General features: G+C 32.4%; 1 protein-coding gene across 2 annotated transcripts in view; it reads right to left on the minus strand.

The window, feature by feature from the left end:
* The window catches only part of LOC116412933 (AF4/FMR2 family member 3), a 309,889-nt gene that overhangs the window by 189,269 nt on the left and 94,933 nt on the right, over positions 1-25,687 (minus strand). The window contains exon 2 of one of the 2 annotated variants that reach the window (XM_052893983.1): positions 16,964-16,993. The exons of the other annotated variant lie outside the window; for it this stretch is intronic. Within the exon in view, the coding sequence (XP_052749943.1) occupies positions 16,964-16,993 (30 nt within the window). The remainder of the gene's footprint in view (positions 1-16,963; positions 16,994-25,687) is intronic. 2 annotated transcript variants of the gene reach the window in all.

Genomic DNA, 25,687 nt, shown 5'->3' on the forward strand with positions numbered 1-25,687 from the left:
TCACTTGCCCTTATGGGATGAGTAAGAAATTAATGCAAAATTTTTTATTCCTTCTTCACTTCATGAAATTTAATAATTTGTTTTATAAAAAACACACAGTTCTATAATCTCTTTTAATACAACATAATAAAAAGATAAACAAGTTTTGTAAAAATTATTACAAAAACACTATATAATATAGTTACAAATCGAAATACATTCACTCATTCAATATTTTTTTTTATTTCAATTCAACATCAATTTAGATCAATTATTGGATCGTTTACATTTTCGTTAAATTCTATTGAAATTAACTTTACATATATCTGATGGACATACTGTTTTTCGTTTGTAAGATATCGTATTAAACTTATTATGTATCAGGTGTTGTATCAGTCATATGTAAGTACATATATGCTCGATTGCCGCACTCTTGCCACAAACAAACGCAGAAAACCCAACCCTGAATTAGTACAAATAAAAACGTGACTAGAAGACGACATAGCCTTAATATAAAGGTTTGGTATATTAGTTACCTCATTATATTTCGTAAATAAACGAACTACATTGCGAAGAAATGACAAATCTTTCTTTTCAATTAACAAAAATTTAACAATGAGCATAAAGAAATCGAAGGAAGTGAGTCAAGATTAAAGCATTTGCCGAACTGTGATAACGCTGATAAGTAATTAATAAAATGGCCAACACGGAATTTCGAGTTCGGGTATCTGGAAACTTCGCTTTTGTTTACTGTGGCATTAACGGCTTAGAGGCAGCCCTACATTGGGACCTCCCTCTCTCCGGCCCTCGACGCGGTAAAATGGCGACAAAATATCACCGCAAATGTGGTAAAACCGACTTGTTGCTTTATCAGTGTCATGTTTTCTCGCGAGTGAATAGTGACTTGGAGTAATGAATAATAAATACTTATTATTACATGTACGCTAGTGTATTTATTTTATACGTATAATTTATTATTACTTAAACAATTATTAATGACGTTACCACCTTTAACCGATTTAAAATATGAAGGCGCCTAAGTGTACGTTGCATATATTATGCCATATCTTCATACGTTAATATTTATATAAACTACTTTAATATTTGACAAATACTACCTACAAAGATTTGCATGCTATTGAAAATGCCAAAACATACTGAAAATTAAAAACTAATTGTAACATCATATTATGTAACTATATTATATATATTCTGACAAATAAATTATTATTATTACGATTTTTACAACAGTTTTTTTTTATTAAATATGTTATTATCTTTAACCGACTTAAAAAAGAGGAGGTTGTCAATTCGATTATTTTTTTATTAACAAACTTATATCACAGTTTCAACAACGCAACAAACGAAATAGCGCTTTCAATTACAAATTACAATTATCTAATCGAATTATAAGTACAAGGGATGAATGAACTGCACTTTATCCGGTCGACTTCCACGCTCACATGACTTTAGCCTCATTATTTCATACTTACTCCGCAGCACCACTCTGAATTATGAACATAGGCCGGAGGTACATACCATCTCTACCCGTTGAAAAAAAAATTATATACGATGACGGACACATTTAAAATTTTACAAAAAAAATATTTTTAGATTTATCGAGAACAGTTTAAACAAACTATAAACCATCGGTTACAATAATTGCTCGATCTTATAAACTACTTGACATTTGATTGTATTTTTATTGGCAATCCATACTACGTAATAAGAGTATCCATTCTGGCAACATATCAATATTTGGAAACAAGATATTAGTTTAGTGATTTACTTGTAAATCGATCGAAACCAAAGACATTCATAAATAATAGCGAAATAACAACTAGGAAACGAAACAAAAACCAACAAGGAAAAATAAATACAAGTAGGTACGTGTATACAAGGTGAAATCGAAACGGTTAGCCTTCTTTTAAGACATTGTTTTTTTATGGATAATAATGTAATGGTAGCCCCGCCTGCGCTAATGGTATACGCTGGCGGGGCACTAGTGAGGGATGATAGGTGAGAAATAAAAGGCAGGTCAGTTAGCCCATCGTCATGAATACACCTGGAATTGAGCAGTATGGTTTCCAGGGGGTACCGCGCGGAGGTTGACCTGCCAGAGTATATTGCTAGCAATGTCCGCATTACTAGCAATCCCTTCCCGCCCCTTTAAGGCAGTGTTTTATCATTAATACTGTACTTTTTTCTGAATAAACATGGGCCAAAAAAGGATAAATAATTTTGAGCCACCCATACCAACACGGCACGTCTAGGGACTCATTCGATTGTGTTTCACAAAAAAATCGCTTTCAGTTGTGGCAAAACCTTTTTATTTGATTTAAAAGCTAAAGCACTGAACAGATTTTGATAAAATATCTATGGGACCAATCTGTAAGTACATCCTTTGAGATAAAAAAGAATTTCCCAAATCGGTTCACTAGTGACGGAGTTATGAGGTAAAAAATATAAAAGTATTTTTGAAGTCGGTCGAATGTTTTCAATTTCACTGTGTGCAGTCCTTACTAGTATTATAAATGTGAAAGTGAATTTGTTTGTTTGTTACCTTATATCGCTTTAACCGGTTAAACAGACACAATTAAGTATGGTATAAACGTAGTATATGGAATGGAAAAGGTTATAGGCTACTTTTTATTGTGGTCAGTAAATATATCCCGGTCAGGTGGACAAAGTCGCGTGTAAAAGCCATATAGGTACCTGGATTAAAAGAGATGTTAGTTCTCAGAAAATGCAACGCGTGAGGAACGTCATGGATAGCATATATTTTTGATTTGACAAGCTGGCAGTTGTTTGTCTTGTATTATTCTAGTAATATAATTTAAAACTGATTATTTGTATAAATAGTAAAATATCATGGAAAGAAAGCATTCACAATGAAACACCACATAATCACGCACTGTAATAACAAACTGAACAAAAATCTGAAACAAATGCATAACAAAAGTCGTGACGTCACTTCATCAACTTCGCCTTGAATCATTACAATGAGGATAAAAAGTGGTAAAACAAATAATAATAAAATAAAATTTCTGCATAAATTTACATTTACATTCAACATCTTGAACTTTAATGCTGAACACTCGGGACTGTATCGTAAAATATTCCAACACGCCGAGTTTAAGCATTTAGCAAGTTTGTTGTGAGCAGCGTTGCTAAAAAGAGTATTTATTCACAATTTTGGGCAAAAATTTTTGACGCGAGAAAATAGAATAAAATTAATAAAAACAAAACTATTAGAGGATTTAAAAAAAAATAGTAATCAAGAATTCTGGATAATTTATTTGTAATTGGCTTTTATATAATAGTAGAAACATACTACATATTAAGTTATACATGTATGCAGATACTATTAAAGGTAGTAAATATAATTTTCAAAAGTCAGCGTAGATAGCACGCTCGTATAGTAATTACTTGGTAAAAAGTAGTGGCAATCAACAAAAAATTATATCTGAATAAAAGTGAAGGAAATCGTGTCAATTTGGAGGAGAAATAATTTAAATTCGGGGAAAGATAAAGCATCGAATCTGGCAACGTTGGTTGTAAGGTATTTGTAGTAAAAATACATTCAAGTAATCGCTGCAGGGATAGGATGACAGGATTCGAGTAAGGTATGTCCCGCAATCGATTGCCGGGCGAAGCGGGGCTACGAGCATCGGCTCGAATGCAACGGCGGATAATTGAAATAGCTACTGGGAGACGCGGTTGTCGATCGGGACTTTCCGGACGTAACATAGGCATGTAAACGTTGTTATCGAACATTTGCCGTTATTCCGGAACGATTCCAAATTTAAATTACAGAAGCAGTTTATTTAATAAATTTAAACTTATATGAAAATTTAATTTTAGAAATGCCTTCTGCAACTTAATGGATCTGGTATTGTAGGCGTTCAATGCAAGAAACTTAATAAGTTTATTGGTATATATTTTTGGGGAAACAATAAAATAGATTATCTATTTATCTAGAAATGCTATGATCAAAGCGGACAGTACGCATTAACCATCACAGCTGTATAAAAACGGAATATATAAGTATTTTACCTTTGTTCAATCCATACTGTGGAAAAATCTCATTTCGAGTCGAGTATAACCTGCTAAATGTTCCATACTCAGATCATTAACGTCTGAACCTAAAAGATTAAAGCGTACAACATCCGAATAGCATATTCCTATAAAGTGCAGACAAGGATACGCCAGCGAACCCTAGTGATATTTAATACCGGGTCGGTTTTCGGGTACGTTTTTATTTCATCCCCCATACACCGGGGGACGGTGCCAACTGGATCGCGAACCAGCCGTACATTACACTGTGAAGTAATTCGATATAGTCGCTATTATAAACTGAGTTATGTTTGCGCAAAGATATCGCACGATAGGGGATTTGTTTCATTCAGATTTATTTAATTGGCCATTAAAGGCAGACACTGCCGTTGGAAGCCGGCGGGAAAAAATATGAACTTTTCCATTTGAGTCGTTTACATGGCGAGTCGGATATTTATTGAGTGTGATGTGCATTCATGGCGTTTATTTTATGGCCCTTGTTATTATTATTGTGCTATTGCGGAAATAGCGTGAATAGTATTATACATAACACGTCAGTGGTGCGGAAGATCTATCTATACACATCTCTATGGTAAATTCTTTGCGAGACCAACCAACCGTAGAGCTGAGTATCATCGGCGTTTATCCTTTGCTTGCTTCGCCCACTTTGATAATACGTCTTAAGTATGCATGTAATCGCTTTCAGAGATATTCTGTCTCTTCCCTTAGATCGATGATCAAGCTATGATATTGACTAACCATTCCAGTTTCCGTTTTGTAAAATTGTTAGTATTAGTGTACTTACATAAGATACCTATCTATGTTCGCCTTAGGTCCTTTATAAACTCGGTAATGAAAACCAAATGCTCTTTAACCTTATATACATTTCTAACCTCATCTACTGTCATAACTTATTTCAAGTTCCCAAAGTAGTTCGAGAAACCTTTAACTTCTCCGTCCGACAGAATACTATTGGATCAGTCTACATACTAAACGTTATGGGATAATGGCCTATTCACCTAGATTGTTTCACTTTCATCTTGTACACTGTCGTTCTGTCATACGCCATTCTTTCCACACACCCTTACCACCGTATGGATAATAATGGTCCATTAATGCGAATGCGTGGAAAGAAATATGATTAAGAGTAACTTTTACTGCTAAACAACATTAAGCAAGTTACTTACTAAGAGGTAATGAACAAGGCAACATTTCTCAGGATCCATTACAAGTTACTTGCAACTCCTTGTTGTTGGGAGCGGGAGATTAATCAGCTCGTTGAAACAGGTGAACGTTAAAAGTGAGCACTCCAAAGAAGCGACCTGTTGATTCCGACCCGAGTACTGTAATCGAAAAACTTCAGATAGGCATAGTCCTGTGAGGAGAAGGAAGTACCTGTGACTAAAAATATCTCTTGCCTAATTTATTTATATTTAACACCCTGTTTCCAAGAGTATCATTTATTTAATTAATTTTTTTCGCTTCGCCCACGTTTTCTGTTACCAACTGTGGAAGAGAATACTTTCATACAATCTTAGGCTACAGTTATAAAGAACTTATAAAGAATCTCATTGAAAAACTAGATGTTCTAGTTCCGCCAGATTCGTCAGTAAGTGACCAGTTATTTCATCAATTTTCCTTGTTTGTGCAACTTGTTTGTCTTTCTTATACATGTGATTGAAAAGTATTATGAAAAAATAAAAAAATTATACGTATATATGTATATATGTCATATACGTATATACTAATATACACGTAATGTTTGTAAAATAGGTTGCATATTATCTCAAATACATATACGTGTGTCCCCATTACGGTGCATTCATTACCGATGCATTTAGTCGATCAAAGCCATATGGGCAATAAACAAACATTACTACAGATATATCGTCAAACCTAGTATAGAGTGTGAACACAACGCCCTATACTAGGTAGTACCTACATACGAAGTTTATGGAACGACAACACGACAAGGTTTACGTACATATTTGTTTATTTGTGTAGGTATATATATGTTTGTATAAATTAGTATCTATATAATAGTACGCATCTACCCTTTGTCTTTTTTCTCAGTGTCCGCTACCCAAAGGTTGTCTGGAAGTGATTGCTTAGTGATAAGGCCACATTTTGTATCTATTCTTATTAAAATTCACTGTATTTATTATTTTTATAAATGATGCAGTAAAGTGTAAATAAATAAATTATCTTAATTAAATGTAATGAATTATTAAATTAATGAAAAACTTTATTTTCTTAAATACAGGTTATTGCATTAGAAGTACTTTAATAATAAAAACAGAATATCTGTATTCAACCGTATGGCGTGCAAATATTTATTCAGAACTCGTCCTTAAAATTTTACATTAAAATAATCTTTTAGTGAGTAAAAATATTAAGTCTTATTGCTCAGTTGATACCTGGTCTAGTTATAAAGGAAGCAAAGAAAAGACTGTACCTAAGATTTCATCATAGATATCGACATTAGAGGGAGTTATAAAAAAAATTCTTACCATGATATCTCGGTAGAGGACGTATCGACGTTTATACAAATAATGATGTCATTTCAATAATTTATACATATTTTTCTTCTTTGTTATAAAAACGACCTCTTTAGAGGGCCAGTAGTAATTATTTATTCTAGTGATAAAGTCTCGACTTTAATTTAGGAAGCTTATTTAATACTAATCCAAAATTATATGCAGAATACACAATATAAATAAATATAGACATAAATACACAAAATATTATTATATCAGATATCCAAATGTATTAGAAAAGCAAAGAAAACAATCAATGACTCAATCAGAGCAACCAGCAAGAATAAGTGAGGGGAAGTGTGAAAAAGAAGACTGTAAAGTTTACAAATCGGCTTTTTCAAGAAATAAGAGTGTAATTTATGTTTAGAAGTCACTTTGCTGAGGGCAGATCTTATGTCAAGACGAGATGTATTATATTTCAGTGTTTAATGAACTTTGCCAAATATTTTCTGTAACAAGTATATTTTATTTCACAAAAAAAGCGACTTCAATCGTAACATAATTCACTGATGTACGAAAAGTCCACAAGGACACGTCAGATTAAAAATATATAATTAATTTAAACTTTAACACAACAGTGAAATTCTATGTACATTTAGCGGACCTAACACTGGACGGTGTTCTCTACTAGTCAATCATTGAGCAAACGAAGAAATAATTAATATTTAAGGAAACGCTTATTTTTTTACTATTGAAGGGTTCCGCGATTGATCACGATCTCACTTGATGGAAAGCGATGATGTAGTCTAAGTCTCAAAACCCTACTTATAATAAAATTAAGTTTATGTATGACAGAATAAATTCAGATGTTTAGTATAGCGTATATAAAAGTCTATAACTATTAATATATTAAAATAACCACGTTTTCCGTTACACATCTGAATTTTATAACTTCCGATATTTAAATAAGAGTCCTGATGTAGACACATTGACGTCAACAATCAACAGTTACGTAAAATAAAATAATCACACACTCACATCGAAGTGAGTTTTTTTTTTTTTTTTTTATTAATCTGCATCTTTTGGACATAGTCCAGTTTTTAATATTAACTTTTGGGCAGATCACAACCTTACAACAGAATAAAAATCTGGCGACGTCTAAATTACATGTTAGTATTCAAAAACCCTCTCAAAACATTGCCAAAGCGTAACTTCGGTTGCCAACCCGCCTGCCAAGCGTGGCAACGAGTAGCAAAATCCTCCAATCTATAATAACTTATTTTCAGCAGTGGATAGATAACGGCTAATATGATGACGAATGGGGGGAAGATATTGTTAGTAATGCGGACTATCAGTCCCATTGCTAGCAATATAGATACCCTATATTGCTAGAAATTGTCAGGTCTACTTCCACATGATCCCCCCTGGAAAACATCGTGCTGAATTCCAGGTGTATTCATCCCGATGGGCTAAATGATCTGCCTTTTCATTCACACCTATTATTCCTCACTGGTGCCCCGCCAGCGTATACCGTTAGCTCGCCTGTGCTACAATTCCATTATCATACATTGATATGATTATGATGATTGAAAAACGAAATATTATTTAAAATAGATCTCTATTATTTATTTAAAAAATACTCTTCTAGGAAACTAAAACATTACACACGCATTGTTTTTATTGACGGGCAATAAAACCGTGCTTATGGGATGGGCCATGTTAGCCAACAACCTGTTAATCAGTTATAAAAAAATATATAACAGTTATAATTTATTACTAATTGCCAATCGTAAATATACCTTTTATGATAGATTATTAGAAATACTATAGACTAGGCCCTATCTAGGTAATATAGAAAAGAGAATTAAATAGAAAAAATATGGTACCCGAGACCTCTCATTACTAAGCAATATGATTCTAATGTTTACCAATAGTTCGGTGTGGTGATATTTTGACACGTTCATACAACTTTATACAAGTTTGGGATCTTTATCTATGCAGTCATCGCTTGTAAATTTATCTCGTTTGATTACCAAAACGTGAAATCAGATTAGATTATTGCCGAGTGTTGCAGGACCGTATAAAAATTCCTTCTCACGGCACAACGGTATCGGCGCACGCGCACGCCGCTCTATGAAACCTATATACTTCCTTATCTTTCTCATACGAAGAACCGCACTGTGTGAGAGAGATAACGACTTATTTATGCAAATGCAAGCAGGTAAAAAACGACCGTTTGACTTACTGCGGCCGCTCTCCGTGATTGATTAGATGCACCATTATAGGGTTCCGTGTCAATTCGGACTTACAAAGTAGGTCGTCATTTTTTAACTTGAAGTGTACAATGAGGTGATTTAATAAATCATTGTCTTAATATACGGTCTTTGACAAAAACCCTTAAGCAAAACAAATTTATCATCAAATTTAATGGATGTGACTTTTTTTCATTTATTATTTATTATATCTATTACAACACAGCGTAATTTGATCGTTTAATATTTTATAATTACACCCAATAATGAGCTTATATACTAAATGCCTTATTTATAAAAAAAAAAAACTCAATAGTTATCATAAACCTATTTTAAGAACCTGTTAGGTTTTTTCTTTTGTGCTAAATTCTCAATTTGAATGAAAGTGACAAAACAGTATAATGTATAAAATAGGTTTGTAGGAATAGCTTTATGAATAAAGGAGTAAAAATATATTTATTAGAGATGTAAATATAATTATACTTGTGTCACCGTAACGATAGCTTATTAACATAAAAAAAGTAGTAGACTCATATTTGCTTAATATAAATTCAGGGAAACATTTCAAGAGTCGTATTGAGAGAAACAAGAGGTTTCAGCTTTCAAATCTCTTTTTCTACGCCTTAAAAAACCTGCCGTGAAAATATTACGATTTACGCTCACAATTTCATAAACAGAATTAGGGATAAGTCGCTGTTATAGAACAACAATGTTCGTTTAATCAGCGATCGAATGGAACCCGTTCCAAATTTAATTGCATTCGCACTTGACTGCCTATATTTCATTGCTTAAAAGGCCTTTCCATGAAACCAGTGGTCTGCTAGCGACCCATTGTTTGCTACAAGTTAAATACACCATTACAAAGGTACGCGTTTCGTTGGACAGTAATAAATAGATCGTAAACTTACTTGCGGTCCGTTTATAAATTCTAGTGGTAGTTGTAATTGTATACCATATAATTATAAATAAAGTTTTATTATATTTTATTATTTATTTTAACTACCTTTTACCTGCGACTTTGTCTGCGTGATATGAAGTAGTTAATGTCCTTCTCTAGTATTTATACATCAAATAATTTTATTTGATATACGAGTACAAGTTTTTTTTTTTATAGAACTTAGAATGTGCCAAACAAGCTGGTTGTGACGACCCACCTGATGGAAAGTGGTAACCGTCGCCTATAGACATGAACAGTACCATGGACATAACAGAGTCCATACTGTTTCTTGATGGCCCATCGATAATTGTCTCGGCCCTCTCGAATCTTTTTTGGTTCCTTCACAGCATCATCCCCATAAACTGTTCTGAGATCGGACGGCCATTCTTGCCGAACTTCAACGGAAACTATGCCGACGGGGTTTCGTTAAGAGGTAACTTTGTTCGCACCGCACGGCGATCAGACCAGACTGAAGCATTGTTAGGGACATAAGGAACTCTCGCATTCCAGAACACTTTTATACGAACTTTCGCGGACAGTAAGGGACATAAGGAAGGGGTTTTACCTGGCCTCCCCAACTTTCTCGGATTCCAGAACACTTTTATACGAACTTTCCGGACAAGTTTTTTTTTTTTTATAGAACTTAGAATGGCAAACAAGCTGACGACCCACCTGATGGAAAGTGGTAACCGTCGCCTATAGACATGAACAGTACCATGGACATAACAGAGTATACTGTTTCGCCCATGATAACGCGTTGCCATTCCTGAGGAACTAACTATATGGGATAGATATTAAATATATAACCGGCTGATAAAGCCGCTAAGGCACCAAGAGCAAAGAAACAATATTAGCTTCACATTATAAATATTATATTAGAAAAAATTTTAAACAACTTCCGACTGAACTAACACACGTGTTTGTCAATTTTGGAGCAAAAACTGGTTGTTACGTAGCAAAGTCCATTTCTAGGCATACGATTTCGCGTTCTAAATTCAAATATTTTCTTAATGTCTCTATTTTTAATAATCTTTATGTATTATACATATGTCTTAATAAGCAAATTAGTAATTAAATCATCTCTACCAATAACTCGTTCTCAAATAAAAGTAAAATAATAAAAAAATCGTGTCATAAGCATTTATAATAGATTTGCATATAATTAGATATGAATAAAGATTTTTAAACGACTTAGTTTCAATATTATGTACGTATACATGGTAATAGTGATTGATAACATTTAAATCAAGTATGCAGTATGCACTGTTGGTTTATTTAATAATATGTACAATATTATGTATAAATTAATTAAATGAAAATTAATGTAAATTAACCACACATAAGTATAATTTTCATAATTAGATCGTATAAAGTTTTTAATCGCCTTAAAAAAGAGGATATTCGCAAATGGCATGTTTTGTAATTTTTTTTTATTTAATATTTATTTATTATACAAATAAATTCATGAATTATGTACTTGTAATGCTGAATAAACCCCACTAAATGAAGTGACGACCTGAAATGCGTTGCAGGGAGTCAGTGGATGCAGATGGCTTAGATTCGTTCTTTATGGCAGTCTATGGGGGAGGCTTATATCCAGCAGTGGACGGATAATGGCTAAATGATGATGATAATGATAAATGGTGAACAAATAATTTATCTATTTATCTATAAACTACGTTTTAGGTTTAACACAAAGGATACTTTACATAATAATTCACGTGGACAAAACCGCGGAACACAACTAGTTATACGTTTAAACGGTTGGATGAAAACTTTTGGAACACATGCATTTAATCCAGTAGCACATACTTCGCGCTACTTGTACATCTATCTCTTTCTAGCGTTGATTTATAGTCAAAGTATGTGCTAACATAAGACTGGCTACTCCACATGCCGTATGCTTCGTTTGTTTATCGTGACCGAGTTATGACGCATCATAAAATAATTGTTCTATCTTGTTTGTAACACGAGATAAGAGCTTGTTTTAAATACATATATCAAATACATACAATATAATACTATGTAATTATTATACGTATTGAGATTATTATTATTATTATAAAAAAATAACGACTTGTTTAACTATTATATATTTTACGCGACTCCCCAAAAAAGGAGTTAAATGTTTTCAGAGTTCATATGTCTATGTGTATTTCTTTATTTCAAAACAATTTCTAAATACCTGTACAAATTTTGACATTTGGGGTATCGTTAAATTCTTACGTCATCCCGAGTGACACTGGCTATATAATTTTCTTAAAATTGCTGGTATTTGGTGGGACAATTTTTTTTTTTTATTTACGAAGTAAAATGAAAAATTTATGCGAGTAATTGAACTATTAAAGCTACGAATAAACCATTATTAGACAATAATAGTTATAGCAAAAAATTAAACCACACCATTAGAAGCTTTAATACAACTTTTTAGAAAAAAAAAATTTTTTTTTCAATAATTCTAATAAAAATATGGTCTCTATGAACACAGCTTAACATAGACGATTACTTTTTAATTTTTCCTTCATAGATAAATATACAAAGTGAATAGAAATCACAATTGTTTTAAATGCATCGCCATTACAGATGTATAGCTGTGACGCATTTGCCTCTAAATGAATGCTAATTCGTGACCTGAATTTGAAGTTACTGTATAAATTATTCACTACTATAGTAGGACGCATATGAAGATTTCAGGGTCCCAAAGTAGGGTTGTCAACTCTATTCCAGCCCCCGTGTAGCTATTTTTAGCTGAGTGTAAAATTAACGTATTTGCACTTTGCTATATGTATAAAAATCTAATATTGTTATTTACACGTTAATCAAAATAACTGAGTAGATTTTAATATATTTTAATTGTTATGATAGTAAAACTGTACAAAAGTAAAAATAACAGCTACGAAACGCTGTTCCATAAAAAAATACATTTTTTGTATACAATTGATGTGATATGACAGAATTGAATAATTGTTATGTCTGACTTTAAAATCTGAATATTTAGAATAGATTGAAAATCGATTCAAAAAAGTTAATACGCCACACGCCAAAATTAATATATTATTGAGATCCCGCTAGGTGACAGCCCTATGTTAAGACCACACCGAGCCTACGATTACAAAGGATTGGAACTATATAATAATAAATGACATATTGTACCAACTCAAAATTACAGCTTTTAACCTACACAGCAAATAAGATCGTTGTAAATTACTATTGTTTCAGCCACCCTTTGGGCGGGTACCTGCCTAGTAGTAAGTACCATGCGGATATTTAAATTTGTACTGCCAATTTTTCTATGCGAATTCTAAATTTGTCTATTTTTTGTGTACGTCAAAGGATTATTCCGGAACTGACAGGGTTTACTCACAGATACCTACTATGCGTTTACTCACCCTTAAAGCAGGTACTTGGCCAGTGGATTTTTTAATTTGTATTACAAATTTTTCCATGCGAATTCTAAAGAAAGAAAATTCTCCATTCGTCTATTTTTTGTGTACGTTAAGGGATTAGGTCGTAAAGGTTTTTGTTCTTTACCCGAAGATAAAAACGGAACCGTTATTATTGTCTGTCTATTCGTTTGCTACCGCACTTTAACTCGTTAACGAAATAAGTTACATCAGAAACTAAGATATGTAGCGAACGAATTTAAACTAAATCCTTATCAATATGATAAATGTGAAAACGTGTTTGTTTGTTAAGTTCTGACGTCTTAACGGCTCAATAATATTTTTTCAAAATTTTACATACACGTGCTATTTTGTATTTTAATATTTATAAAATTTTTAATGTACATAATTTACATTAGATAAATTAAAAGTATATATTAAAATATGCTGGATTGAAAGATAAATTTGGAATGGAGAAAAAAATAGCTTACTATATTTACCCAAATTAACCAAGCCAAGCAATCTTATATTTTATACGTCATATGGACAAAGTCGCGAGTAAAAGTTAGTTTTTTTTTTAATGAATTATAATGGAATAGCAATTCCGTCTGCGCTATCGGTATACACTGGCGGGACACCAGTGAAGGATAAGTGAAAACGAAAAAGCAGATCAGTTAGTCCATCGTGACAAATACACTTGAAATTCAGCATGATGATTTTCAGGGTAGACCACGTGGAGGTCAATCTGACGGGGCATATTGCTAGCAATGGGACTGGTAGTCCGCATTACTAAAAATCTCTCTCCGCCCTAGTACAAGCTAGTTACAAATATATATGCTGTTAAAGCAATTCAAAGCGAGTTCAATTCCGAATAAATACCGGACCGCGCGGCGGGAGTTCGTGAATTAAACAGCAAAACGGTAATTATGTTAGAAATCAGAAAATACAACTTTCACGAGGCTAATTGACATAGACAATGTAGCAGACTAACACACAGGCGCAACTAATTATATCGATGCACACTTGACTAGTTTAGGCATTATGTATAAACATAAGAATATTTGTATGTACCCCGGCATAGAATGGGCCATCCCTCCCTTTCCCGTGGGTGTCGTAATAGGCGACTAAGAAAGAACGAGGGATGGGCAGAAGCGTCTCTCTTGAACCATCTAAGCGTACCTGCCAAGCGTGGCAACCACTGGCAAAACCTTCCAAGGGGAAGGATTATATTGTTAAAAACTGATATGATGATAACAGGATATTAAAATACTAAAGCCTAACTGCGGTTGACAACTCGCTTGCCAAGCATGGCAACTACTGTCAAAACGCCCCTTATGGTAAGGATTTGTGTTCAGCAGTCGACAGTTAACTTATAATAATTAAAATAATAATTAGTTGCATTAATAATAATACATTAAAATGAAAATAATTTGGAATGCGGTATCTACGAGACGATCACGGCTTCGCAACAAACAGGAATTTGTTTCATATTAATTATGGCGGCGGCTTTAATCGTTATTAATTTGGGGCCACACAAAAGTAGACCTTATCCATTGCAAAAATAATTATCAAAATATATTCAGAATTGGTGATTAATCGCGTAAAATAGAAAACAATAATTTAAGATTGTATATCACAAAAAAAAAAACAACTTCAATGGTGGAAAATCAGCAAATCAAAATAAGTTTTAAATTAAAGAAATTTCATTTAAATCGGCGAAGTAACCGACTTCAATAAAATTTGTATGGAAACAATCTGTAAGTGTATCCTATCAGATAAAAGAATGTTCTAAATCGGTTTATAAGTAACGGAGTTATGAGGTAACAAACAACACTTTTTTTGTTTATTACCCAAATTGAAAACCTCCTTCTTTTTGAGTCAGTTGAAAATAAAGAATTTCTTTCGTTTTGAAGTTGGTGAAAAAATCGGAGTGACACTTTGTACAAAGGTCGTTTGCTTGGGTACCTCTGTCCCATTCGTGTTTCAACCTTGAAGCAATTGTGTTTGCATGGTTGTGTTTCGGTTTGAAAGATGGAATATGGCAGTGAATTTACAGGGTACAGAGGAATAACACCTTAGTCCTTAGGAATGGTAACGCATGGGGGTATCATGAGCGAAACAGTATATTCTGTTATGTCCATGGTACTGCTCATGGTTATAGGCGACGGTTACGACTTTCCATCAAGTGGGCCGTCAGCTTGTTTGCCATTCTAAGTTACATAAAAAAAACTAACTGTAAATTCTAGTTATAATTGTAGGTTTGTTATTTTAATAACAAAAACATAAGTATATCATTAAACAATGAAGTCATCGATGATCTGTAAGCTTTGCGCTAATTGTAGCTTAGTGTACCTACACTACACATTACCTACGGGTTGAATCAACATGTAATTAGGAATATTATAGGCGAGCTATAAAATACGTAACCTACTATTTGGCGTGAAATTGCTCTATTTACCACCACGTCTTAACCCTTAAATACCTGAAGTTTCAAATTTGATACCGGGGTTATAAATGGCATTGGGTGCCTACAATCGATTTTATTTCAATATCTGACTATTTACATGTTAGCAAATGTTTTTTTTTTTTTTTAAACAAATATATAAAAATATCGTTTTGATTTTTTTACTATTTTTCCCCATAAGTAAACACAGTAAAGGGTACACTTATATATTTTTTCAATTTGATTTAAAAAATCAGGCTTAAGGCAGGGTTAAGACACTATCTAGCTAGACCTTTGTTCATATTAATTTACTAATTAATATGAACATACTTGAAAAGCATCATCATCGTCATATCAGCCTTTAACTGTCCACTGCTGAACATAAGCCTCCCCTTCAGGAGTTTTGCCAGTAGTTTCCACGCTTAGCAATAAATTGGAAACTGCAGTTAGGCTTTGGAGATGTTTTAAGAGGGACGCAGCTTCCCATACCACGTCATCACTTAGTCGTTTCTTATGACACTCACAGGAAAGGAAGGAGTGGTTTTTTCTATGCCGGAACCACACGGCAAATGAAAAGCATCATATTTGGTAATTCAGGATGTACTTTATAGAATGTCCGAGTACCAAATTTAGTATATCATATAAAATCACAAAAAAAAAATCTTGAAAATATTGTATAATATGCATATATATAGAACTAAGTAAAATACACAAGAAATAAGAACCCCTTTCCTTAGAGTTTCGCTTACAAATGGTTTAATTTTTATATATACATACATATATTTTACTTATGAAACTGATAACTTTATTTGATCTCAAGTCAATTATAAACTTCAAAAGAATTCTAAGAAGAAGATTAGTAAGATTCTACGTAAATTGTAAGGAATTTAAATATTTTGGGAGCAAATTTTAAAATACATTAATATTTACCCGCGTCTTTGTCCATTTGACTGGGATGAAAGGAGCTTAATTATGTTTTATTACGCAACTTAGAATGCAAAACAATCTGACGGCCCACCTGATGGAAAGTGACAACTATCGCCTATAAACATGAGCATGCTGGCACTTAATATATATAGAAATACTTGTATTAAAGAGTGAAAAACTGGTGCCACAATGCTAGGAGTAATTCTAGTAATTAACTCTAAAAAATGTTCAATACTATCCTGTGAAAATATACTAGAAAGTATACTGGACTTCCCGAGTTCACTAATATTTAGGATTATTACATAAATATATAATAAACAGGATGGATTATAATCCAAATATGTCTACAAACTTTCACATTAAAATACTCGTATTCGTAAAATTATTGCCACTTTATTTTGACAGAACGATATCATATGGTCATAATCGAATTAGGCCTATAAACTGCGGAATATCGTCAGTTGCTAATCTCGTACGCTTTATTTAGAGTCTGATGAGCTTCTACTCACCGGCTCGACTCCAGCATCATTTTGTGTGGCCTGCAAAATAAAAAATAACGAATTAGTCTTACATATTTAAAATAATTAAAAATAAAATTATAAACAAGCAGTAACAGACAGCCCTGGACGTTTTATACAACGCCATCTACAAATATTTTCTTTTGCTAGAATCGAATCTGCACTGTTGAAAGATGAGACAATATTAAACTGCTACATTACCAAGCTTTATTCATTCATTAAACAAATTTAATACAATTTCAACAATCTATTCTAAATCAATGATATAATGAGTCTATGATAGCCGCATGAAGTGCCAAGTCTTAAAAATCTATCTAAAAAAAAAACAAAAGATAAATGCAAATACAATTCAATCTTGAAATTTTTTATAGGACCAATACAAGAGTTTACTCTAATACACTTTCCATCAAAAAGATCGAGAACTTTTTTAAACAGGTTAAAAAAATATATATAATCGCTCGACTTTCACATAGTTTGTGGGATTTTCGATGTCTATTTAATGTACGAGTATGTCCTTGGGCGTGGCACATCAAGGTTTGAAATACGAAAGCTGCTAATAACTAGGCCCTATCTGAAACTAAAGCCCCATCTACATCAAAGTAATACGAAATATTACTTTCAAATTCAAAACGTGACCTGTGACCTGTGAGTGATAGCTAGGGTTGCCTACGTATTAGTTTGCAAGCTTCAACTTTTTGGGATAGACAAATAGGGTATACAAAGGATTAAACTTAACCACTAACTTTGCAATTGTCAGCCTGAAATGTGTTGAAATGAATATTTGTTTTTACGCTGTTTACTATTAACTTGAATGTGTTGAGTCAAAACGCAGAGATGAATAAACATAATTCTATATTACAATAAATCGTAATATTTATTTATTTATTTAACTCTCGATGGCACCAAAAACAAAAATATACAGTGACAATTACACAATTATATTTTAATATATATATTTTACTTTACCTGTATATATTTAAACTACTGTTTTAATACATTTCAATTAATTTACTTCATGTTATAATAAATTTATTTTAAAATCTCACATTCAGATAAGTTTTATGTTGGATAGCGGGGAGAAACCATGCATTTTTAATTAGAAACTTATTAACCTCATTTCTATAAATGGTAAAAAAAACCATTGAAAATTGTCATTGTGATAATATTTTAATATTTATAAAATGAGAGTACAGGTACGCTTGCAACACCAAGGGCATCAATATCAAACTGGCAACCCTTACGATATAAATATTTTAATTCACAGTAGGTGTCTAGATATTAATAGTACCTCAATTACTAGTAATGTATTTACAATATTTCACCCTTTAAACTGGAAAGTGGCCACGCAAGTAAACCAATGAGCTTGGTGAGACAGAGATAGGCATGTCGACTTTGTACTACGTACAGTAACACTAATTAACTCATAATTATAATACAATTGTGATTAAACGATATCTGCATTCGTAGTGAATATTAAACAAAAATTAATTGTCTTAATAAGGACAAGAGAATCCAAAATAACATATTTTAGATTTATTGTCTATCTTTATTATTTTTCCAGCATCATGAAAAAATTATTGCAATCAATTCTGATTTATTTTCACAGTTTGTTTTAATAGGTGAAGATAAAATGGTAACCTCACCTGCGCTATCGGTATCTGGTTACATCCAAACTCCACACGTACTGTGTTGGGGGCTAAAACTTAACAAATAAATATCTTTCTCTGAAACGTCTTTCACTCACCATAACTTAGCAAATAATTCTCCAAGATCACCAAGTTCATCCTTGTCGCACCATCTTCTGGTTCGCCAACCCATTATTACTAAATTCCACTATCGTATATTTATTTATCAGTCCAATATATATTTGTATCGAAATTGTTAACAATTGCTGCGAATAGATCGTAAGCAATACCGATATCTTTATCGTCATTAGCAACAGCTAATTTCGTGATTCATTAATAAGTAGAGGCCATAGGTAATAACCGTGTACATTATAACCAGATGTACACTGACAACTTAACATCGTGGGACCACTTGCTTTATAGACTATCTCCATTCTGTCTCCGAACAAATAAAGGTTTGATTGAAAACGTGATGTTTTTGTCTATATAAGTGAGTAATATATTTTTCTGAATTACCTCATAATATAGTCAACATAATTATCTTATTTTAAAAAGAATTGTTGTACTATCTATTCAAGCTCTTCGTTCTCTCAGCTTCGTTTATAGCAGTCTATTCAAGCGTATTTTTCAGATCTTTAGCTTCTGAAACTATTAAACTACTATTTAAAGTTTTATCCTCTGGTTAAACCTTCTAGAGAAAATTAAAAAAATCTCTAAGGGTTTAAATAACCACATAGTTTTAAACAGAAGAATAAGACCTTAGAATATTGCCACTGGTATGCTTCCAATTAGTTTAATAAGTTATGGTGCAAATTGTTTAGATTTGTTTTTATATTTTGCCACTGTATTTATATGCTGTACAAGCAAATGCCAAACAACAATCATTCTCCTCTCATCGTAATGAAATGAAAGTAATCTCAAAAATGTTACGATAGATGCTTATAACTAAGAATTGCAGTTTAGGGCGAAATATCAAATTAATCTATGTTCAAATTAATCATTACTAAATCGTCCATTGAGTATGGATACCTATCCTATACATCTACGTGTATGTCTGTTAAATATCCTACAGTATTTAACGTTAGAACCAACATGAATTCTCCTTTCTGTTTAAATATATTATTTTCTGTAAATTTTTACCTGTCTGCATTTCTACGAAAAAATGTTTCCACTTTCAAAAATTGCAAGGAATGTGGTAATTCAAGTTTAAGTGCATTACAAAATTGCACACGGGACCATAACTGTCCGTCTATTTCATGAATACCACTATTTATAGTGGTATAAGTAGTCATGCTATAGTAGCTGCATATGTATATGTTAATTGAAATGGAACGACTATAGTTCATAAATTAAAAATAAAAATTAATGAAAACTATTGTTCCCCTTTAAAGAATGATACAGATTATAGAAAATTAACAACATATACTTAAGGGTCTTATTTTAAGAAGTTGTATTTTCCTGAAATGAAACAAATTATTATGATGTACCCAACTTATTTTAATTATAATTCTGATTATAATATCAGCGTATGTATATATGTTTTTTTTTTTGCATTTATAGATAATTTCATAAAAATTAGAGTGAAATACAACAATTGAATATTAGTTCTACAGTATCTAATGACTATTACGAGAAGCTCGGTATTTAGTAATATTTATTTAGCAGTATAGATTTATGTTAATACTCCAGTCAATAAAGGTGACCATCTCTTACCCCTTTTTTTCTTTGTTGGGGTAAGAGGTGCAGCGGCCTCTAAGATTCTCTCAGTGCGTTCGTATACTCTACTGAGGCCAACAAGGCCGACAGAGGCCAATGGCATTATTTATGAAAAAGGTTGCTATTGTATCCGGTTAAGTTTGCCTGTAAATCTTTATAACACTTGTGTTCGTACACAATTTTATACTTGTGAATAAATGCTAACACTTATGAATCTACAAATCTTCTTCTATCCACATAATACATAGAAAAATAAACGCCAAAAACCGAGTCAGGGAGATGTTTTTTTTTTTATACCACTGAGGTGGCAAAAAAGCATACAGCTCACTGGTAAGTGGTTACCGTAGCCTGTGAACACCTGCAATACCAGAGGTATTACGCGTGCGTTGCCAACCCTGAAGAATACTCTTTACCCCCATTTTGAAGAACCCCATGCTGTAGTCTTTTGGGAAAACCTCGGCAGGGAGCTCATTCCATAACCTGAGTGTTCGTGGGAGGAAACATCTCTGAAACTGCGCAGTACGCGACCATTAGAAGTATAATAGAACACGTCGATTTTTTTTTTAATTTTTGGTTTTTTTATTCGGGTTAATCTCCGAAACTGTTTACTGACCGATTTAAATGAAATTTTTCATAGTGGTACCTTACATTACCAAAGATTAATTCCAAATTTCATTTAGTACCAAACTAACAGCCAACAATATCAACACTTAGTGCAAGTGTTATTACATTAAATATTTGCAATATAATCCTAACTAGGATGTAAATTATCACTATCATTTACTTACAGGTTAATTTGGAGCATTCTAAAATGTTTTAATTCTTTCTAATGCTACTTCACTGAGTGCACGAAATACTTTTACGCATCATAGATTTTTAACTAACAAAAAAGTTATCCTGTGAAACAAATCTACATTATCCAACATCGATCCTACTTTAGACCACATCCCACGAACCAATCTTGCGGTAATTTCTATTACAAATGAAAGTACATCCGTTGTTACCTCTCCACGCTTCATAGCCGATGCTAACGTGAACGATAAAATTAAATGAGTAACAGCTCTGTAACAATAGGCCAGTCTCGATGTAAACAATAACGATAACTTTTATGACAACGGCAATGAAATAGATTATTTGAAAGCAACTGACAATTTTCTTATAGCTTACATGAAGGAAAATAAAACACGTGAAGATAAGTTGTCCCACATGTTGAACTATGTACTCGTAATATAATCACAACACAATTAGGCTTCAAATGCAGAGCACTAATATAACACACTATTGAACACTATGCAAATCCACTGTTTTCTAATGTTACTAAAAAAACAGCACAGCACAAATTCAACTATCATAATTCACAATATCTGTACACCGTGCTGTGATATTGATAAATTAAAATTACAAGTAATATCGATCCTGTCGTGTAACATGACAGCAAGACACTGACTGACTATTCTCACATCCTATTCCATGTAGCAGGTAAATTTGCAAGTGCCCGAACTCTCATTTCGGACAATACAAAACAATCAAGGGATTTTGAACTCAAAACATTCAATGCGCAGCGATTATTTCTTAAATTTTAACTTTATGCTAGAACACACAGATTTGTGTTCTATGTTATTAAAGAATAGAGTGCTTATTTGCTTGGCCGATGTATGATCACGAGAAAGGATGTCGGTGTTTAACAAAGGGTATTGTAAAGAAAAAAATGTTACGGTAAATTTAAGGATGATAGGAAAAAGTGACCTTGAATTATTATTAAATATGTAAGATACGAAGAAACTTACATTAAAATATACCATGTTCTGAAGAAGGGAAATCATTATATGTAATAGACAGACTAAAAACATGCATTGGTTCCAGCAAAGTTGTTAAAAGGCAATCTTTACGGTATTGCTCACTCTGCGCTCGAAGATATAAATCGTAAATAAATTTGCCGATAGAGGAAGTACTTTGCCTTAAGTATTATTTATTTATTTATATATACATATGTTTGATGAGCTTTACAGATTTACCAATGCACTCACCAAAAACTAAATAAAAACAAACATTATAATGATATGACAATAATGGAAAATAATAATAATAAAAAAAAAATCTAAGTATGCTATAAAAAATAAATATTAAAAATGTATTTCTGCGTAATTTGTTACCGCTCTGCGAAACTCTGTGGCAGTATATTATATAACTTAGCTTTATAGAATATATAAAGGTTAAATAAACAGGAAAAAATAATGCAATCAGAAAGTAACATAAGAATTCGTTATAAATTTGTGAATGCTGTAAATTTTTATTAATTTAAAACAATATTAGCGATGTCACATATCTGCAGTATATTAGGTTTAGCTATATTATGTAATTATACAAATCAAATATGCCAGTTTGTTTAGGACTTCTGTCTATATAATTAAGCGCAACTCAAATAACAGTTCCATTTGCATTTTTAAATATATTTTTGATGCTCATTGTTAACAACTGTATATTTCAATTTAATGATATTGAAAACGATTTAAATACTTATAGATAGAGTCAATAATTAGTTGATGATACGAAGCCATTGTCTTGGTGAATATTTACACCTCATCTACATAAGGTATTACATATTTACTGATAGAGTTGTTAAGTAGAGTAGACTGGCATGGATAATGCCATACATGTACGTTTTTATATTGTTTGTTTCTGTATGAAATTTAAGATAGTGAAATAATGAATGAATGAAAAGTCTTTAGTGTTTCCTTCAAAGAATGGTACAGATTATAAAAATTAAAAATATGTACACAAAATGAATAATTAATTACATAAACTTAATTAAATAAAAACGAGGTAAAGAGGCAACAATGGGTGGTCTTATCGCTAAACAGTGATCTTTTCCAGGCAACCTTAGGATAGAGAGGAATAATTAAAATTGTGTCTGATCAAGGTTTAACAGAAAAATAATAGGACTGAAAGGGAGAAAAATGTTAACGATATATTTAAATAAATATAAATAATAATATACTTAAATATTATTATATATTCGAGGTCTTTCCAAAAGGCTACAACATAGGGTTTTTCAAAAAAGAGGTAATGAGTAAAAGGGACGGTCACGACGAGTAAAAGGCAATGCCCCTGATATTTTATGCGTTCATAGGCTACGGTAACTTCTTACCATCAGGTTTGCCGTATGCTTGATTACCAACTTAGTGGTATAAAAAAACAATGTTTGATATAAGAACTGTAGGCTACGCAGACTGCTAGATCTACGGAGTGATAGAACAGAAGGGCCAAGACCATATGTATTATGGTATTTTCTACGAGAATGAGGTCTATTGTATCGTTAATATTCACAAATGGTATTCACATTCCATCAGGTGACTAAAACAATCTAGATTAAATTTGATCTGGTAAACGATAACGAATGAGAAGATTCGATCGTATTTATTCAAAATGGAGTTCAAAATCATACTTTTGATTAATAGCTAGAAACTATTAATATTTTTCATTCGTGCGACCCGAATCTGTAATTTTAATGGTATATAAACCCTTTATTAGGCAAATCAAATATAAAACATAATTTTGGTAGCTGAAACAGTTAGTTAAATCGCAATATAGTTTCCCTAAGTGAATTATAATTCTAGTGAATGCCGAATACCTTTTCTGTTCCCAATAACTGTTACAAAATTTAAACACAATAAAATCTTGTAATTTTATTATATTGAAAATATATAACAAAATCAAGATATTTCAGTTACTCTCGTCGTATAATGTACGAAAACGATTATTTGAAATAAAAAATGTTGTAGAATGAACGATGCAGTTTAAAACCATCAATTTATTACGGATGTACCGAAATTTAAAAAGAAAATAAATTTTCGGAGCGAGATTGTACGTTTAGTCACATTTAACATTAATTTTTGAAGATTTGATGTTCCGAGAAATTTCGAGTAACCCTTTGTAACGTAATTACCCTTTGGGAATCTACTGAAGTTCGGCCAAGAATGTTTTCAAAAGATAAACGTAAATCAAGACTTTTGGTATACAACAATATTCCTCCTTTCGTTAGAGCCTGTTTAATGACCAGCTAGAATCTATTAACGACGAAATAATTTGACGTTTTAAAGATAACAGAATTGTAAAGAGGAAAGTTTCAAACAATATAGACTGTTTTCTGGTGTCTATATTGAATTTCCTTATATAAAATTCCATTTAAGGAATCATAATTTCTATAAATAAAATAAACTTTGTCAAAAATGTTGCGAAAGATCATAACAATAATGAAAATAAAACAAACAAAACCTAGATAATAATACAAACAGTGAGCGATGGAAAATGTATGTCTATATAATACAATGTAGTAGACGCTTAAGAGGGAATGGCAGGAACACGTCTGGATGCTCGGCGCGCTCATTAGTTGAGACAGCCGGAGCGAGTTGCAGCCTCTTCCCTGTGCATCAGATCTGAGGACCCTATTAAGGATAGACCGATGTGTTTATTTGTGGAGCACTCTCCACGATGTAAAATAGTGAAATTCTCAATTAAAAGATAAATCTTTGAACTTTTTATTTGTTTTTAAAGGGTTAATAACGTTGAAGGAAATTATTTGATATTTTTGTAAGACACGAGGCTCAGCGGCACGTGTAGCAGTGATTTAGCTCCTGATACAGTGTAGCGAAGCGATATTCCCACGCTTCGTAAAACACTTGGAGGTGCATTCGGCAAACTTCTCAGTTTATTACTAACTTCACTAATTTCATATCCGGCTCGCGAAGTTGGCAGGCGTAATTACTTTGTGTACGCTCCACTAATCGGATGTGAACACCCGAGGGCTTGCGACTTATCAATCAATATGCAAAGAATTGATTAGCCGAGATTGTTTGTAGGTCGATCACGTAAATGGTCGCATGGAGATTAGGCAGGCATACGAGAACAAAATCAGTATAACACATCGGTCACTCAGTAATGTGTGAAACGAGCGGCTCTAATCAACATATTCAACGAACCTTGTTATTGACTTAAATAAGGTCCGGGAATCTATTTTGGAGAAAAACCAACTGCCAAATCCTTAGTAATATTATAAAATATGAAATTGAATTTGTTGAAAATGATGAAGATGAAGAATGAGAAGGTGAATTATTATCCTGCCCAATCAACAATCCCGATCATGCAGAAGACATGGGTAATAATTAGTAAGTATATTTAAAAAAATATATATACATGTTCACTATTGCAATCATCAATACTCATATGTTGACAGGTATGATTACTGCTATGGTAAAAATCTATATATATTAGATAAAAATACCAGTTATCTCGCTTATTCTATTGTGGGGTTTTACCCCACTGATATATATTTGAAGATTTAGTCTGTGTAAAAATTAAAATTTGATTCTCTCAT

The sequence above is a fragment of the Galleria mellonella genome, unplaced genomic scaffold (genome assembly GCF_026898425.1).
Source record: "Galleria mellonella isolate WM207_F2 unplaced genomic scaffold, CSIRO_AGI_GalMel_v1 utg184, whole genome shotgun sequence".
Taxonomy (NCBI): domain Eukaryota; kingdom Metazoa; phylum Arthropoda; class Insecta; order Lepidoptera; family Pyralidae; genus Galleria; species Galleria mellonella.